Source organism: Sylvia atricapilla, chromosome Z (assembly GCF_009819655.1).
Source record: "Sylvia atricapilla isolate bSylAtr1 chromosome Z, bSylAtr1.pri, whole genome shotgun sequence".
Classification (NCBI taxonomy): domain Eukaryota; kingdom Metazoa; phylum Chordata; class Aves; order Passeriformes; family Sylviidae; genus Sylvia; species Sylvia atricapilla.
Genome location: NC_089174.1, coordinates 72,272,455 through 72,290,811, shown reverse-complemented (window position 1 = coordinate 72,290,811; position 18,357 = coordinate 72,272,455). Strand labels below are relative to the sequence as shown.

General features: G+C 40.6%; 1 protein-coding gene across 1 annotated transcript in view; it reads left to right on the top strand.

Annotated features, from left to right (window-relative positions):
- The window catches only part of OXCT1 (3-oxoacid CoA-transferase 1), an 83,343-nt gene that overhangs the window by 9,167 nt on the left and 55,819 nt on the right, over positions 1-18,357 (top strand). Inside the window, exons 4-6 of the mRNA XM_066339379.1 lie at positions 6,720-6,855; positions 11,070-11,219; positions 12,933-13,039. Of these exons, the coding sequence (XP_066195476.1) occupies positions 6,720-6,855; positions 11,070-11,219; positions 12,933-13,039 (393 nt within the window). The remainder of the gene's footprint in view (positions 1-6,719; positions 6,856-11,069; positions 11,220-12,932; positions 13,040-18,357) is intronic.

The following is an 18,357-nucleotide window of genomic DNA, read 5'->3' as shown; positions in this document are numbered from 1 at the left end:
GTTAAAACCAGAATTTGTCTGCTACCTTTGCTATAGATTCCCTGTTTTTTCTTGCATGTAACTCATATGGCTTAATTGCACTGTTATTGTTATTAAAATATCTGTCTGTCTATATTACTTACACTTACTAAAAACGCATTCAAATGTGAATGTGTATATTAAAAAAACCTATTATGTGGAAATTGCATTTTAAATTTACGGAAGGTTGTGAAGTTTTTCCATGTAGTATTAGGTATTAAGTGGTTTTAGTGGAATGAATTTGATAATCTTTTGATTCAGGAAGTTAAAATGTAACTTAAAATGTCTGAGGTACTGGCGTGGAGGCTTCTATGTACATAGAGATGGGATCAAGGTGACTCTCAGAGTGTCTTACATCATGTGTGTAATTTTTGTATATTCTTCAAATATCCCAAATTAAATACACTTTCAGAAATGAAAAACAAGGTCACCAGTGACTCTTAGCTCTCTTGGTAGAGAGAAAAGAACGGAGTTATGTAAAATACTACACATGGCAAATTGCCAAAATTGGGAGATTATATATTTTCAGTGATTTTGTTATTTGAATTTGATATTTTTAATTTGTCTACATTTTTTAATAAATAATCTAATCAGATGCTTTATTACAGCTGTTAAATTGCTGGCACTGTGAACTGCAAATCCCTGAAAATCTGCCTAAGGTCATCTAGCTAATTTTAGTGTGGAGGTCATTTAGGATTTTGGAAGGGCAAATTGTACTAACTTTGTACTACACGGAACTATTGAGAAATCAGCTGTGGAGATAACTTTCTGGTTGTGATGACAAGGGAGAAAAAAATAGATAAAGAACGCACCATGACTGAGGAATTGGTTATAGAAAAGCAACAATGGAAGTTAAACATACCTTTTGGCTGGGTGACTTTAGAAGTGTGATGCATTCATGATGAAATTAACATTTATCAGATTACTTCTGTACCATATAACTTCTCTGTGAAGAAAAAATATGGTACATTTAAAAAGTTCTGAATAGAGTTGTTTTACTTGTTATAAAAACACAGAACACCATTCCGTACCAGAAAGGAACGTGAAGAGAGGAGACTTTGCTGCTGATGTAACCATGCAATGTACAGTATTTCTTCTCTTCAGAAACTGTGACCATCATTGTGACATGCCTGCACCCCTTATTGTGACAGGACAAGAGCATCATTTTTGGAGGAGGATGGTGGAGGAGCAGTGCTTCCATTTTGCTGTGAGACTCTTGATAAAGTTATGAGAGCAGGGATGCCAGAGTTCCTGTGAGAATATTTCAGTAGCAGAAGGACAAGTGCAGACACTGCAGAGAAGGAGTAGAGGGAGAGGAGGGCTCATGAACACCAGTTTGCACACAATCTTCTGTGATTTTCCACAACCATAGGCTTCCTCCCACGGTTGAATGCAGTAGTGTTGAACAAAAGGTTTTCACTTGCACTAAAAATAGAAAAGTCACAGTGAAGATCTTAAGTGCTTATCCCCTCCCCTCCCCTCCCCTCCCCTCCCCTCCCCTCCCCTCCCCTCCCCTCCCCTCCCCTCCCCTCCCCTCCCCTCCCCTCCCCTCCCCTCCCCTCCCCTCCCCTCCCCTCCCCTCCCCTCCCCTCCCCTCCCCTCCCCTGTTCTCACATTCTTGGTACTCTTCTGGAAGTGAGAGACAGAGAAGGAGAAACACAGTATCATCTGAGCTGGCTCTTTAGTAATGTTACAGTGTAACACATGGGGAAATTAATGTGGGACTTAGTCTTGTTATAAGCCAGCTGTAAGACTGGGGAAGATGAGTTATACAGAACTGTTATATGACCATCTACATTAATTTTGCCCTGGGTGTGCCTGTACTTTTGTACACCCTGGTGAGCCTGAAAGCTTAGATCTCTGCTTCTAAGAAATGGCGCACAGGTAGTGTTGATGCATTCCTTTTAGCTGGGAAGCATATCTGGTCTTCCTTAGGAATTATGGATCTGTCAGAAGGCATAATTGCATGTAACTTGGAGCAAATAATTTTGAAGACTGAAAAGCTGATGTTGCAAATAAAATCGGCCTCTGTCTACATGGAGACTTGCAGAGGAATTCAGAGGAAATAGTTTACTTTTCCCACTCCTAGCCTGTTGGCAAGAAAATTTCTAGCTCTAGAACAAGTCCATCTGTTACCAGGTTTCATGCTTTGTTATGTAACACTTGGAGCTGATGGATGCCTAAAAAGGCTGCTTGTCTATCTCCAGAAGCTGACTGGTGTCTTCACATAAAATGTTTTCCAGGAGTAGAACCAACCATTTATGTGCATTTTTTTTGCAGCAGCAGCTAGTTGTAGAAGCTTTAGCTTCTGCCTGAGGTGGAGCCTTGCCCCAGCATTCTTATTGCATGCTTTTCCTTCTCAATCTGTAGTTTTCAGAGGTGATGTAGTTTTACCCTCATATTTTTCCAGTCCCCAAACTATTAGAGGAGAAAGATCAGCTGGTGTATTATGTTAGCTCCTTGGCCAACATGTTTTAATTCTACAAAACTCAAGATATTCATGTTAATATTGCATAAGTAATGATTTCTGGTCATCTGTAATCTCCCAGGAGTATCAGCTTTGAACAATTAGTAGAGGAATCTCTTTAAGAAATCTAGGAGGAGACTCTCACTGTAATTGATGCAGCTTTCCATCCAGTAAGGGCAGCCAGTCTGTTCTGACCACACCCACATTTTTTAGAAACAAATAATTATCTTTACAAAGGCAGAGAGAGAGGAGAGTTGTAATTGTCTTGTGATGTCTCCTTTAACCCCACCCCTCCCCAACAATAAGGCATTGTATGTTTTATGCCAAAGTGTGTGACATTCCAAGTAGCCGGTTTTTTCTGCATAAGAATGCAAATTTTCTATTTCCTGTTTCATCAGGCTTTGTAGGGCTTGTTAGTGTGTGAGGCTTTTATCAGTTTGGAAATTTAGGTAATCTTTTCTTCCCTATGATGCTGTAGAATGTGCCACCAAAGGAGAAGGGCTGAGACCAGCAGATTATAGTTTATCTGCAGTGAAATACTGACATGTTGCCTTTGACTACTTCTGGTGTACTGGAGGCATGTGGGCTAGATCTGCCTGCCAGTCATATTTGGCTAATTATTTTAAATTAGAAAAGGCAGACATAGTTTTTGGCAGTAAGTTTCTGTAGGTCTGAGAGGGACAAAACAGGAATATATGCATTGCTAGACAATCAGAGATCCTTAATTTTTCTTGTCTGCATCAACAGCTTGGGGATCTGGGGTCACCAATGTCCTTCATGAATGCCTAGTTAGATCTCTTTTCCTATATGTGTTTAATGTATTCTGTTGATTTATTTTTCATCTTAATACATAATGAGGAAACTTCTAGAAGTCCAAACACTTCTGAGGGTAAAAGAATGCATTCACTGTCTACCACTAATGTGTACTTTTCCTTTTCTGACTGCACACATAACAAATATATCAACTTCTGCCACCTTCTTTCTTCCTATCTAGGGCAACATATTTTTATTGCATAACTTTGTTTTAATTTTTGAAGCACTGGGTCCAGCTTTTGAAAAAGGTGTATGGGGTATGTTCTTTTCATGCACTCAGTAAGGGTTCTTTTTTTCTTTTTATGGTTGCTGTTTGATAGGTGGAGCATTGCCTGCAAGGCAAATATTTTATGGGTAACATTTTGAGGGTAAACATAATTAAATCTGAAAAGTTCAAAAGGCACTTGTGCTTAAAACAAAACAATCGAGAAAACAAATAAAAATACAGAAAGGGAGAATTAATAACTTAAAATTGCCGTAGAACTGTTATATTAAAAGAAATCTCAATAAACCAGACAGGTTTTGAAATTTGTAATCTGGGATAGAGATTCACATGAAAATAAAAGGGTAGAGAAAATAGGAGTGAGAACAGAGTTTTCTGTGTGAAATGCGTGTTTCTTGAGACACTGATATGTAAGAGGAAAACACAGGAAACATAAAATAGGCTGAAGTGCTCAAAATAGATTTTTGGAGGGAAATGAAAACTGATGCATGTGAAAGCAAAAGGGTATTTTAGCTGGAAACCTGAATACAGATTGCATCCTGAAAAGAGATGGATGACACTGTATTTTCTTTAAGGAAATGTAAATCTGAAAAACCCTATATGAGTAATGGAAGCAGGATTTTATTATCTGCTCTGAAGATTAAATGCATGGGGTAGTTGAAGTAATTTTGTGTTTCCAGGCTGGTAGAGCCTCCTGGTGCATGACTTTTGAAAGGTGAAATTCCTGTTCTTATATAATGTGTGTGACTTGTCTGCTCAGTAACAGATCCTCACAACAATTTTGTTTTTGAACAAATTGGCTACATTTGAGGAGAAGAGAAAGGAAGAGTGACTTAAGAAGTGAAGAACAACTTTGCAGAATAACCTTTGTGAAACTTTCTGCTAAATTTCTTTGTAACTGCTAAGTTACATTTCATAGAAGATACCTCACAGTAGTAGATCAGGGAATCAAGTGTATCTGCATGGAACCCTGCAGGATGATATGCAAAATCCTGTTAAGGACAATACGCTTCAGTAGCTGCTTCTGAGAATGTAGGAGGAAGAATTATGGATCTTAGTGAAATGAAGCAGAAATTTCTTTAACCATTACAAATCTGCTCCTGACTTGCCGTCCTTTCTTACATCAATACACACAGTATTTAGTTGTCTTCATGCAGAAGTGATTGTTTCTATTTGCTAACTTCCAAGTTTTGTAATGATAAGAACAATATTATCCACCTGAATGATACACAGAAATTGCAAATTCTGGTTTGCAAGCAGTTCAGAAAGCTTCCTGTTGTTCTTGCACTAGAAAGCACTGCACAGTTTTGTTTAAATTCTGTACTTCTGCCACACAGTACATAGTTACACCAACCTGTTTAATTGCCAGGAGATGTTGGCCCGTCTTTTACATTTGTTTGCTGCCTTTTATACTGAGAGGTCCAGGTTTGATGGTTTTCATGTGAGAGGAATTGCCCTGCTTTGAATTAATCTATACAGGAAATTCCTTTTGTAATCTCTTTTGCCCAGAAGACTCTTCTTCTCTATTTTCAGCTTTTCTAGTTTGTAACGGGAGGATTTTTTCTTGTGGGGAATTAGAAACATGGGTTGTTTCTAGGTAACACATATTTTAGTCCTAAGGCATTGGCATCAGAACACTTTGGAAGTTGCATCACTTTTTTAATGGGTCATAGTTGGAGAGTGGAGCAAGCTTTTATAATAATTCACATTCTTTTGTATCCAGAGAACATGGAATAAATTCAGAGAACCAGATCAGAGAAGCTTGTTTCACTTCCTCTCATCCAGTTTCCAAAATGCTTGAGTATGCACTGAAGTGGGCCATCTCCTTAAAATATTCCTGACCTTAAAATAGTGCTCATGATGCAAGCAGTTGCAAAGGCATTGGGACTGCATGTCTGTCCATGCCATGCTCAGAGTGTTGTGGGTGGAGATGAAGAGCTTGTGCTATGATTGGCAAGCATTATCACTTTTATATTTGAAAATTAATATTGCATAATAGTGAAGCCTTTTAATCTGGTATTTTTTTGGAGCTTTTCTTCAGGAAGAGTGTTTTTAACAGGATTCATATATTGTAAGCATGTGTGTTAATTACGAAGTGCTGAGTGATTGATATCTTAAAGGAGTATTTTAACATTTTTTGTAATTCTTATCCTGAAATTTCAGGATAAGCCATTGTGGGGATAATTAAGTCATATTGAATTGAGCTAACTCATGGCAGATATACATAATTTTTTGTGAGGGAGTTCTGGATCATGGCATCTTTTTTGCAGAGGGACTGAAAGGTCTGAGTTCTCTGCTTATATGATGCAGAGACCAACACAAATGTGGAGAAGCTTCACGCACATATACCAGTCTGCTGACATCTTGCATAATGTGCTGTAAACGTGAAAGAAACGTCTTTATAATATCATCTATGTTTATTTCCATATTTATTTATTGACCTCATATTTCTTTGAATTGAAGTAGCATTTTTTACAGAGCAACCTTGGTTGCAGAAACTCCTGAAAAATGTTCCTAATCCAATAGTACACAATATAGCATGACAAATATCATGAAGAATATTAGAATTCTAGAAGCACTGGCACAAGAAGAAGATTGTATAACATCTCTGGCATTTGGTTTCAGCTGAAATAGAAAAGAAAATCTTGTTTGTAGTGCCAAAATCCTTTGTTGGAGTAGGCAATTATTTAGTAAGAGGTGAAATTATTTACTACAATAAGAAAATTTAAATACATTCTGTATTTAGTAAGCTAGTATTATAAATATCAATGTACCTTTCTCCTTGGGCTGCTAAGCAATTACTTGTCATTTTCCCAGTGAACAGGAGTGTGAACAAAAATATGACTTCATTTACAAAGCCATGCCTGACTTTTTATTAATTTGGTAAGACTTTTTAAAAGAGCAGATATGTAAAATAAAGCCACTTGTCAAGCTGGTATTTTTAGCTGGTAACATGTGAAATGACTTTAAATGGAAGTTTTGGATGTATTCTGTGCCTTGGAAGAGATGAGGTCTGAACACTGAAATCTTAAATTTCAATTGTACCTTTGATGCTTTACCCTGTAAAAGCTGAAATTTCATTTTTGTCTTGAAATCCTTATGTGAGGGGGAGATAACTTTATTTCTTCTTGTTAAGTCATTACAGCTTATCAAGTCCTTTGTTTACAACAAAACTATTTTTTGGGATTTTCTATGCAGTGTCGACAATTTTGGACTTGGTCTTCTGCTTCAGACAAAGCAGATAAAACGCATGGTGTCATCGTATGTTGGAGAGAACGCTGAATTTGAACGCCAGTATTTGTCTGGTGAGCTTGAAGTTGAACTTACACCACAGGTAAGGAGTGTCTCTAAGATGCTTAAGTGCATTTATAAAATTGTTTTGCAATCCAAATGTTTTGCTTGTGTGCAAAAGGCACTTGCCATCCGTAATGGACTGACCCTGACTGGACTGTAGGTGCCCACCAAAGCCTCACTCTCAACTCCCGTCAGCTGGACAGGAGAGAGAAAATATAACAAAAGACTTACTGAAATAAGTAAAGGGAGAGATCACTCACCAGTTATGATCATGGACACCATAGACTCAGCTTGGGGAACTTAATTTAGTTTATACCAATCAAATTGGAGTAGGCTAAGAGAAGTAAAACCAAATCTTAACACCCCCTTCCCCTATACACACTTTACCCCAACCCTCCCTTCTTCCTGGCTGTAACTTTATTCACAGTTTACCTACTCCCTACTAGTGGCACAGGGGGAGGAGGGAATAGAGGGTTGTGGTCCATCACATGTTGTGTGGCTCCTTTCTGTTCAGGAGGACCCTTCATGCTCTTCTGCCATCCAGTGTGGGTTCCTTACACAGGGTCAGACTGCTTCAGCACAGGTGCCTTCCACAGAGTGCAGTCCATCAGGAGCAGGCTGCTCCAGCGTAGATCCCTTGTGGGGTCTCAAGTCCTGCCAGCAAACAGGCTCCAGTGTAGGCTCCTCTTTCCATGGGGCCATATGTCCTGCCAGGAGCCTGCTCCAGCACAGGCTTCCCATGTTGTCACAGCTTTCTTTGAGGCATTTACCTGCTTGGGCTTGGGTCCTCCAGGGACTGGAGATGGATTCATGCTCCCACGTGGCCCACCATGGGCTGCAGGGATACAGCTGCCTCACTATGTTCTTGCCATGGGCTGCAGGGGAATCTCTGCTCTGCCACCTGGAGCATGTCCTCCCCCTCCTCCTTCACTGACCTTGGTGTCTGCAGAGCTATTCCTCTCACATGTTCTCACTCCTCTCTGCTTTGGATGCACTTACGTCTGTGCAGGAAGGAGGCTGTCCTTCTTCAATATGCTGTCCCAAAGGCACTACCACTGTTGCTGATGTGCTCGGCCTTGGAACCAGCTGGCGCTTGTTCTGTGGACACTGGGGAGCTTCTGGCATATTCTCACAGAAACCACCCCTCTAGCTACCAAAACCTTGTAAAGCCAATACATCTTAGGGCCATGCATCTGTTAAGAACTGACTGTTATTTGTGTGAATTCTTTTAATAAAATTATTAATTAATAACAGATTGTATTAATCGGAAGACTATTTTTTGAAGACGGTAGAAAAATGCTTAAAGCATTCTCAGTTGCATAAGGCAGAAGAGTAGTAGTTAAAGTATACTGTGGCCCTTTATAAAAAGGGAAGGAAGTCAAGGATCGGCTCTCTTCCCATCTTGGTGGCGGGTTTTGGGGACATTGCATGTGCATTGCCTGCTATCTAGTGGGGAGGAATCAAATTCGGAGATTTTGTTCATTGTGAGACAAAACCTTTTTGGGCTTGTTCATTAACTTAACAAAATTAATCTGTGGATACTGTTAAGAGCAAATTTAAAGCTTGACCTTTTAGCACTGTATTTTTAATTATTTTAGCACTGCCAAGCTACCCAAATAGCATGAATGCAATTGGATCCTAAAATCCCGGTATCAGTTATGTTCTATTGAGATCAACTTCTCTGAAGTTGGTGCTCCAACTTTAAAGCCTATAGCATGTTAGCGTGCGCCATTTTCAGAAGTGACATATAAAATTTGAGCTTTAACCAGATATTTATATAAGTTTCTGGGAAAAACGACTGTGTTAAGTTTTTAAGAATAGTATCTTGAGCTCCCTCTATTGTGAGTCACAGAGTCACAGTATGGGTCAGGTTGGAAGGAGCCACAGTGGGTCATCTGGTCCAACCTCTTTGCTCAAGCAGGGTCATCCCAGAGCACATGGCAGCGGATTGTGTCCAGATGGTGCTTGGTTATCTCCAGTGAGGGACACTCCACAACCTCTCTGGGCAGCCTGTTCCAGTGTGTGGCCAGTGTCACAGTAAAGGAGTTCTTCGTTATGTTCAAGTGAAACTTCTGTGCATCAGTTTCTGCCCATTGCCTCTTGTCCTGTTGCTCAGGACCCCTGGACAGAGTCCAACTGTCTCGTCTTGGCACCACTTCTTCAGACACTTACAGGCATTGATAAGGTCCCGTCTCAGTCACTGCTGCTCAAGGCTGAACAGGTCCACTCCCTCAGCCTTTCCTTGTAAGAGACATGCTCCCATTCCTTAAGCATCTTTGTTACTTTTCACTCCAGGACTCACTCCAGGAGTTCCATGTCTTCCTTGTCCTGAGGAGCCCAGAACTGGACACAGCAGTCCAGACATGGCTTCATCAGGGCTCAGTTGAGGGGCAGGGTTAGCTCCCATGAACCTGTTGTAGATGTTCTTCCTGATGCACTCCAGGATACCGCTGGCCTTGGCTTCAACGACACATGGTCAGATTGTTGCCCACTAGGACCCCCAGCTCCTTCCTCACCAAGCAGCTTCCCAGCAGGTCAGTCCCTGTACAGGTGCAAGGGATCATTGCTTCTCTGCAGGACCCTGGTTTTTCCCTTGATGAATTTCGGATTTTTCTTTGCCCACCACTCCAGCCTGCCAAGGTCCCTCTGAAGGGGGACACAGCTCTCTCGGGTATCAGCCACTGCTCCCAGCTTGGTGTCACCAGTGAGTGTGCTGAGGAGGCATCTGCCCTTCCTCCAAGCCACTGATGAATAAGTTAAACAATACTGGGCCTGGTATTGACCCCTGGAGGGCACCACTGGTGACAGGCCTCTAACTACATCCTGTGCCACTGATTACAGCCCTCTGAGACCTGCCATTCAGACGGTTCTCAATCCATCTCACTACCATCTCATACAGTCCACTCTTCCTGAGCTTGCCTATGAGGATGCTGTGAGAGAATATTTCTTAGAATTACAGATGTGAGCGGAAAAGTTCCTTTTATGGCCAGCCAGCAGACCTGAAAATAGCCAGACACTTGTCATGTCTGATGTCTCAAATGTCACAAATCTCACAATGCATTTTTTCCTTCCTAGCTAATGTTCAGTCCTTTCACCTAGAGGACCATGAACTCCTTAGACATGTAGTTGGCTCTGTGGATTACAGATGAGCTATGTAGATTCAGCATGGAAATAATGGTCTACAGTATATAATGGGAAACAGTAAGGTGAATTAATTACTAGCTAGGGGATGTGGGGATTTGAAATATTTGTGTCAAGAAAAATAGTCTTTCCTAAAATAGTTTGGTATAACCTTACGCAAAGTGGGAGACTTTTGTATTATTGTTCCACAGTAAGGAAGAGGCTACAGTGAGATCTTGAAATGCTAAGGCTTCTTGGAACACAGGACTCTGTATTGTTGCATGGTTTGCATCTGCTTCTTGCTACCATTTTGAAAACCAGAAGCCATTGTGCTACTTCCAGGATAACTGGGGAAAATCAAATCTGTGTTCTAGAGGCTGTTAAACTAGATGATTTACCATGATGTTCTTGTGTTGCTTTGAATAGAGGAGAACATTAAAAAAAATCCCGGAAATGACAATAATGAAAAGCAAACACACGTCTTTGTCCAAAAGTCCATAATTAAGGCGAATGAGGAATTTTTGTGGTTATTATCCTGCACTATAGCTGGACATGGGGAAAAGTGCAGACAGGGTGGTCAAAGAGAGTATAAAACCTGCTCTGTTAGCTTTTTGGTATTCTTGGCACAGGCAACCCAGATAACTGGACTCTGTCTTCCTTTGTCCATATGCCATGCTTGGCTGTTTCAACTAGGAGTGGGTTCTGAAGTTTTTCTTAGAATGTTGAAGAATGAATGTCAATGTTCAGGACTGTCAGAGAAGAAAAGCCTTCTAGTGTACGTAGCCAGGTGGGAAAGAAAAAAGAACTCTGCTGTTCTCAAGAATAATGGGTTGGGAAACTGAAGGAGAGGAGAAGTAGCCAAGTGCTGGGCCCTGGTATTCAGCAGGTAGGTGTATGACAGTGTCATCTTGAGCAGTTAATTGCTGTGTGTCAAGCATTTCTTGCCATATCCAGTAGTAGTCCCATACAGGAAAGTTAAAATGTGAGGAAGAAATAGATTATCACATCTGTCTACTGTGTACAGAAGGAAAAGCTACAAATTACAGGATATAAAATAAAGTTAATGCAAGCCATTCATCGAAAGTTGGATTTGTTGTTCCCAGATGATGATTTCTTAAATGTGTTTTCCCATAGGGTACTCTTGCTGAACGTATTAGAGCAGGAGGAGCAGGAATCCCAGCATTTTACACCAGTACTGGCTATGGGACGCTGGTGCAAGAAGGAGGTGCACCCATCAAGTACAACACAGATGGCACCATTGCCATTGCCAGCCAGCCAAGAGAGGTAAGAGGTCTGATTGCCATTAGGAAGCCTTCGCTATTGAAAAATTAATTTCTAAAATATTTACAAGACAAACAGGAGTTTAAGAAGGAGTTAAGTTTAACTTCACTGTATTCAGTTGACTAGATGTCTGTGGTACCAGACACATTAGCTTTGCTTCCACTGCTTACTGCTGTCTTCGGTGATGTAAAGTTTTTACAGTTCTAGAGTGATTTAGCATCAAGACCTGGTCCAAAGGAAAGCCTGCCTTGCTGAGTTACTCTTCACTTGACCATTCTTTGCCCATGTTTGCTGTGTATTCAAACAAAATTTTGTACCATGCCACTGTAGAACATAGAGCTATCTTGTGTTAGTGGGGCAGGTGCTCTTTAAATATATTACTATGCAGTAAGCAGCCCTGCAGCTGTACATGAGCTTCAGCCTTAGAAGAAATGGGGCATTCTCATGTAAAACTGGGAAGAGCTCAATTGTCACAAATTTCAGGAAATGCATTTCTCTACATTTGAAATGCATTTTAGTTTCAGTTTTTAAAACTGTGAAGAAATAAAAAGACTGTGGCTTTCAAGGGAGAAACAAGGGTTTCATTTTGAAATTGGTTGTAGGAAAGGGAAGAGATATCTTGCTACCATAATTTTTCTTGAAGAAATGGGTGGGGCTAATATTGTGTATTCCAGTTATGCTGCATACAACATAAACTTTCACCTCAAGAACATTTCTGGGGTAAAGATAATTCCACCCTAACCTATGGTTTTCATGTATTTTATACATTACTATTTGCAGTACCTAGACATTGTCTTAGTATTTTATATTCCCTTAATTTTTTTTACTGCATTATGATGTTTTACCACTTGGAGGAATGTTTTGTTCATTAACAAGCTTATAATTTAATAACATTTTTCTTCGTTTGTTTTTCTTTTGACATTTGTGGGAAAATCTCTCTTACTCTCCGCCGTGTATTAACTGTGGGGTGCTAATAACATGACTAGCATGATTTGTTCGATTCCATTCTCCACATCCATTTTGCATAGAAGCATCATTTTTTAAAGGATCAGATCTCCTTTTATGGTACTGGCAAAGTGACGTCTGATACACTTTTCTCATACTTCCTTCCGCTTTCAGCAATTTTAAAAAGCTCCCAAGTAATATTTGTGTATACTCTTACCTGCTACATTGCAAAGATAGGCGATCTTTCATCTCTCTTTACTGTATTAAAAGACTAGCTCTGTCCCTGTTCCATAATGCGGCTTTAGGCACAGTATCACTCATTCCAAATACTGATCAAAAATGCATGGAAAACCAAATGAAAAGGCAGTGTGTTAGATGACATAATTTGAGTAGTTTGTCTTGAATTGACTTCATTTTGGATTTGGGGTTTCTGATGATGGGCAGGTCTTATGAACTTTTTCAGTAATTCTAGTTTAGCACTTTGGTTTTTGGTTAGCTGGTAGATGTGCAGGACAAAGCATGTCTCATTTCAGTAGATGGAGCAGGAGGAATATAGATTCTCATGATGTTTCACCGTGACACTATGATAAAACTAGGGTTTATATGGCTTTCTGTGCCTCTCTGTTGTCATACAGTTTTTCAGTTAAAATTTTATGGAGTACAGAAAGAAATTGAAATATAATAGCCTTCAAAATTGACCCCTAAAATAAGTATTACACATGAAATCTGTTGGAAGAAACCTAAATCTCAATTTTTTACTTTTTCCTGTAGGTGAGGGAGTTCGATGGCCGTCATTTCATTCTGGAAAAATCGATTACAGGAGATTTTGCTCTTGTGAAGGCATGGAAGGCTGATCGTGCAGGAAACATAATTTTCAGGTATGGCTTGTTTACTGGTGGGAAAGATTATTTTACAGTTTAGGTGATGACTGAGAAGAATCCTGTCTCCTGTGTTATGGCAAAATAATGTTTTACTGATTTCACATTCTTTCATATTGCCTTTCCCTACTGTCAAATTACACTGCTATAAAACACCAAAATATAATTGCTTTTTCTAATGACTTTTGAGAATTCAAACATAGCTATGAAATAAAGCACTCATAGTTAAAAATGAGACACAACAGACTTGTTATGACGACTGTTGAGAAATTTAATGACACTCTCTTTCTTTCAATTTTCATGTTTGTTTGTGTCCTTTTTCTTGAGCAATTAAAGGCTGACCCAAGAAGTACAGGTCCATGTACAACAGAAGGGAATTGAGCCAGTCTTCTGGCCAGTCAGTGATAGGAAAACTGATTCTGTGTAGAGAAAACTGTGTTTAAAGTTGGTTTCATCTCAGTGGTGTAGGGAAAGGCATCATATGAATTTAAACATCTTTGCAATGAAAAATTTCATGTTGCACTACTGAGAAAATCTTTTATACAAGTTGCTGTGTTTGTGTTCTGGTTAGTTCTGAACTGAAGCAGGAGAGAGGTTTGCTTATGTTTAATGCCTGGTTTTTATTTGTTTGTCTTATGGCTATCAGATGAAAAGGTAAGTGTTGCAGTTATCACTTCCAGTTTATTTCAAGCACATGCTGACTGAGAGTCTTTGTATTAGAACAAACAAGGAGTTGGAAAAGCAACTGAAAAATATGTGTATAAAATAATACCTGTAAAGTAACACTTTTCTTTATGTATGTATGTATGTGTGTGCATGTGTATATATATTTATATATCCACATAATTAATACTAAATTAAAATACTTGAAAAGTAAGAAATAAGTTTTTATTTTGCCCAATTCTTGACATCCTGACTTGTCTACTGGTAAGACAGTATGGTTTCTGGTTAAAAGCTTAACTTCTTTGTGTGTGTGCAGATGAATTTGATGGCTGCTAAACTGCTCTTCCTTAGGCTCTGGTACATTGAATACAGGAAACACTCTTCCCCCTTGGCCTTGTCTTTGTTTGATCCTGAGCTTTTATCCTGTATCTTTCTAGTGATGCATAGTAGATATCTCTCAAAAGTTTTCATTCTCCACAGAAACAGACTGGTTGTGTTCTCCTTTTACCCTCTTCCTTTATGTCCTGTTGTTCTCTATGCCTTTCCTTCTTTCTGTTCCTTTCAGAAGTCTTCATTATGTCTCCTACATTCACAAAAATGCAGCTGATAACAGATACTACTTCCATCTGGGGTGAAGACCTAAAAATTTTGACTCCTCCCTTCAACTGTTACTGATTGAAGATGGAAGCTAATCATCATCTGGTGTCCTACACCATATAGAATATTGCTAGTTCAAAGGATTTCACTTATGATAAGCAGTGACCTATTCTGTTTCTGGATGAGACATGATTATCTGATAACACAGAACAGAGAAACATAGGGTCATCTTATAACTTGCCATCTGCTACCACTTCACAGCAGTGTGGTACTATTTATAGTGTGTTTCCTGTGACTCTCTGAAGCCAGTAGCAATGGTGTAGGTGTCTGCCAAGATGTTAATCACCCTCAAGCTAAGAGTTTTTATAAATTTAGAGGATGTATTTTAGGTACACATAGTTGGACCACAGGCTTTTTTTTTTTTTTTCCCTATTCTCATGCATCAAGCTATACTGTTTTCATGGAATTCAGAATGGCACCAACTTCTTCAGAAAGCTGTTTTTAAAACTGTTTTGGTTTTTTAAAAGTTATACTTCATGAGCCTTAGATCTTTTGTTCCATACAGCATGTTGTGGTGGCTTTCATGTTAGGCATCTTCATGCTCAGTGGACTATTCTGTGCCACTTCGCAGTGGTGAGCTTTTGTCTAACAAAGATCTTAACCTCCCTTGGAACTTTGCTCATTATTGACAGCATCAGGGAGTGCCGCTGCTTCTGTGGATAGTCAGAGAATCCCAGAATGGGCTGGTTTGGAAGGGAATGTAAATATCATCCTGTTCTAGCCTCTGGCTGTGGGCAGGAACACCCTTCACTGGGTTGGGTTGTTTAGAGCTCCATCCAGCCTGGCCTTGAACGCTTTTGGGGATAGGGCATTCAAAACTTCTCTTGTCAACCTGTTTCAGTTCCTCACCACCCTCAGTAAAGAACTTCTCCCTAATATCAAATCTAAACCTCCTCTCTTTCAATTTGAAGCCATTCTCCCTTGTTTTGTCACCACATGCCCTTGTGCAAAGTCCATCTATGTTGAGTACTCCCTTCAGGTACTGGAAGGTTGTAATTTGGTCACGCTAAAGTCTTCTCTTTTCCAGGCTTTACAATTCAAATTCTCTCAGCCTTTCCTTGTAGGAGAGGTTCTACAGACCTCTGATCATCTTGGTAGCCTCTGGACTGGCTGCAACAGGTCCATGTCCTTCCCATATGCTGGGACCCCAGCTCTGGGTGCAGAGCTCCAGGTGGATGTCACCAGAGCAGAGCAGAGGGGCAGAATCCCCTTCCTCCCCTGCTGCCCACGGGGCTCTGGATGCAGCCCAGGACACGTTTGGCTCTCTGGGCTGTCAGTGCCATGGCCGGGGCATGTCCAGCCTCTCACCCACCAGCACCCCCAAGTCCTTCTGGGCAGGGCTGCTCTGGCTCTTCATGCCCAGCCTGTGCTGACACCAGGAGTTCTCCCTACCCAGGTGCAGCACCAGCACTTGGCCTTGTTAAACCTCATCAGATTCCCAAGGGTCACTTCTTGAGCTTGTCCAAGTCTCTCTGGATGGCATCCTACCCTTCAGAAGTGTCAACACTCAACCACTCAGCTTGGTGTCATCTGTAATTTGCTGAGGGTGCACTTGATTCTTTCATTTATGTCATTAATGAAGATAACAACAACACTCAGTACAGACCCCTGAGGGACATAATTTGTCATTGATATCCGTTGAGACTCTGAGCCATTGAACATTAACCTTTGTATGTGACTGTTGAACCAATTCCTCATCTACCAGTCTATGCAATCAAATCCATCTCCAAATTAGAGACAATAATGTTGTGGGGCTGCAAAGCCATGTGAAAGGCTTTACAGAAGTGCAGAGAAATGACATCTATAGCTATTTCCCATCCACTGATGTAGTCACTCCATCACAGAAGACTACTATATTGGCTAGGCAGGACTTGCCTAACCAATGTGAAGTTTTGCTGGCTATCCTGAATCACCTCCCTGTCCTCCCTGTGACTTCACACATCTTCCAGGAGTGTGCGCCATGATATTTCCAAGCAGAGAAGTGAGGCTGACAGGTCAGTAGTTCCTGGGACCCTCGTTTATATAATTTTTAAAGATGAGAACCATCTTTCCCTCTTTCCAGTCACCTGGTACTTCACCTGACTGCCATGACTTTTCAAATATCATGGAGAGTGATTTGTCTGCCTCCTTTGGCTCCCTGCCCTTTTCATCTGGTACCATTCTGCTGGTTGTTCCAGCCCAGTGTACTTTGACTTTACAAGCAAATATGTGGCTTGTTGCTGATGAAAATAGACTATTGACAAAGAAACAGAAATGTTGAAGGGATAACTTGAGTCGGAACCTCTTCTGTCACAGTCATGTCAGTTCATCTCTTCATGCTTCAACTGGTTCTGCAAAACATACATTCAGTTCATACCTGAGATGTCTCTGCACCTTCGTATCATTAGGTACGTAGTGGATGTAGTTTGTTGGTTTAGTCTCCTATGAACTAGTTTGGTATCTTTTGCCTCTGGGAGAAAAGATGTCATGCCTTTCAGTCAGCTTAGAAATCCAGTGGAACAGTAGAACTTTGTGGAGCTGAGTCTAGGTCTCAGGAAAATTTCTTAAAATAAAAAAGCTAATAAAATAAAAATGTCTAGCAAATTTTTGAATTTCCTGATGCTAACCCCTTAACATTATTCTGTGTTGGAAAAGAAATGTAATGCTTCTGGGTTTTTTTTCCTTTTAGATGATTTGCTTTTTAGAAATAAGGCCTTTGATCCTGTAAAACTTCCGGGTGGTGTGTTCTTTAGAAATAAAGCCTTTGATCCTGTAAAAGACTGCTGCTTCTGAAACAACTTTACTAACTCAACAGTTCAAATGGCAGAAGCTTTTATAAATTGTGTCAGATTAGAGACCATTAGCTCTTCTTAATGTCAAATTAGCATTGAAATGCTTTCTGGTAGTTTTTTCCTTATGTAAAAATAATTTTATTTCAGGTTTTTTTACTGGCAGAGTAGCCGCTACAGTCTTGGGAAAGTCTTTGGGTCAGAAAAGTAGTTACATGGGATACAATATTGAATTGTTAGTTTTGTCATCTTCCTTTCTCAGCTATCCATTTCTCAGCTATTTTATTTCTGCTTTTATAACTCTTGTTTTTCATCTCATTTGCTACTCTGCCTAATTTAGGGTAGCTTTTCCTGAATCACTATTAACTTGTGTTATATTCGTCTCTCACAGGAGAGCATAAATTCATGTTCTGGAGTGTTTTTCTTTTATTTCTTACTGTTATAAGCTTCTTTTGGGTTTGTATAGCTACCAAGAAGACCCATGCGCAGAAGTTATTAATAGAATCATAGAATTTGTTGAGTTGGAAGGGACGCACAAGGATCATCAAAGTCCATCCCCTGGCCCTGCACAGCACCATTCCCAGGAGTCACAGTATGTGCCTGAGACCATTGTCCAAATGCTTCTTGAGCTCTGTCATGTTTGGTGCTGTGACCACTGCCCTGGGGAGCCTGTTCCAGTGCCCAGCCACCCTCTGGGTGAAAAACCTTTTTCAGATGTTCAGCTTAAACCTCTCCTGACGCAGCTTCAGGCCATTCCCTCGGGTCCTGTCACTGGCCACCACAGAGAAGAGATCAGTGCCTGCCCGTCTTCTTTCCCTTTCAAGAAGTAGTAGCTGCAGTGTGGTCTTCCCCAAGTCTCCCTCAGGCTGAACAGAGCAGCAAGTCACCACAGCCGCTCCTGATTTGGCTTCCTCTTAATGCCCTTCATCATCCTTGAGACCCTCCTTGGACAATCTCTAATAGTTTAGTATCTTTTTTGTGTTGTGGCACCCAAAGCTGCCCCCAGCACTCAGGTGAAGCTGCCCCAGTGCGGTGCAGAGCAGGACAATCCCTCCCTTGCCCGGCTGGCCGTGCTGGGCCTGATGCCTCCAGGACAGGGCTGACCCTTTGTCAAAGGCTTTACAGCTTCTGTATGTTGCCAGTAAAACGGCGTTTCCCCAAGATAGGCGTCTTTGGGCGTAGCTCTGATGGTGTCGGTATGTGTCCCGGAGTCCTGCCCGAGCTGCCTGT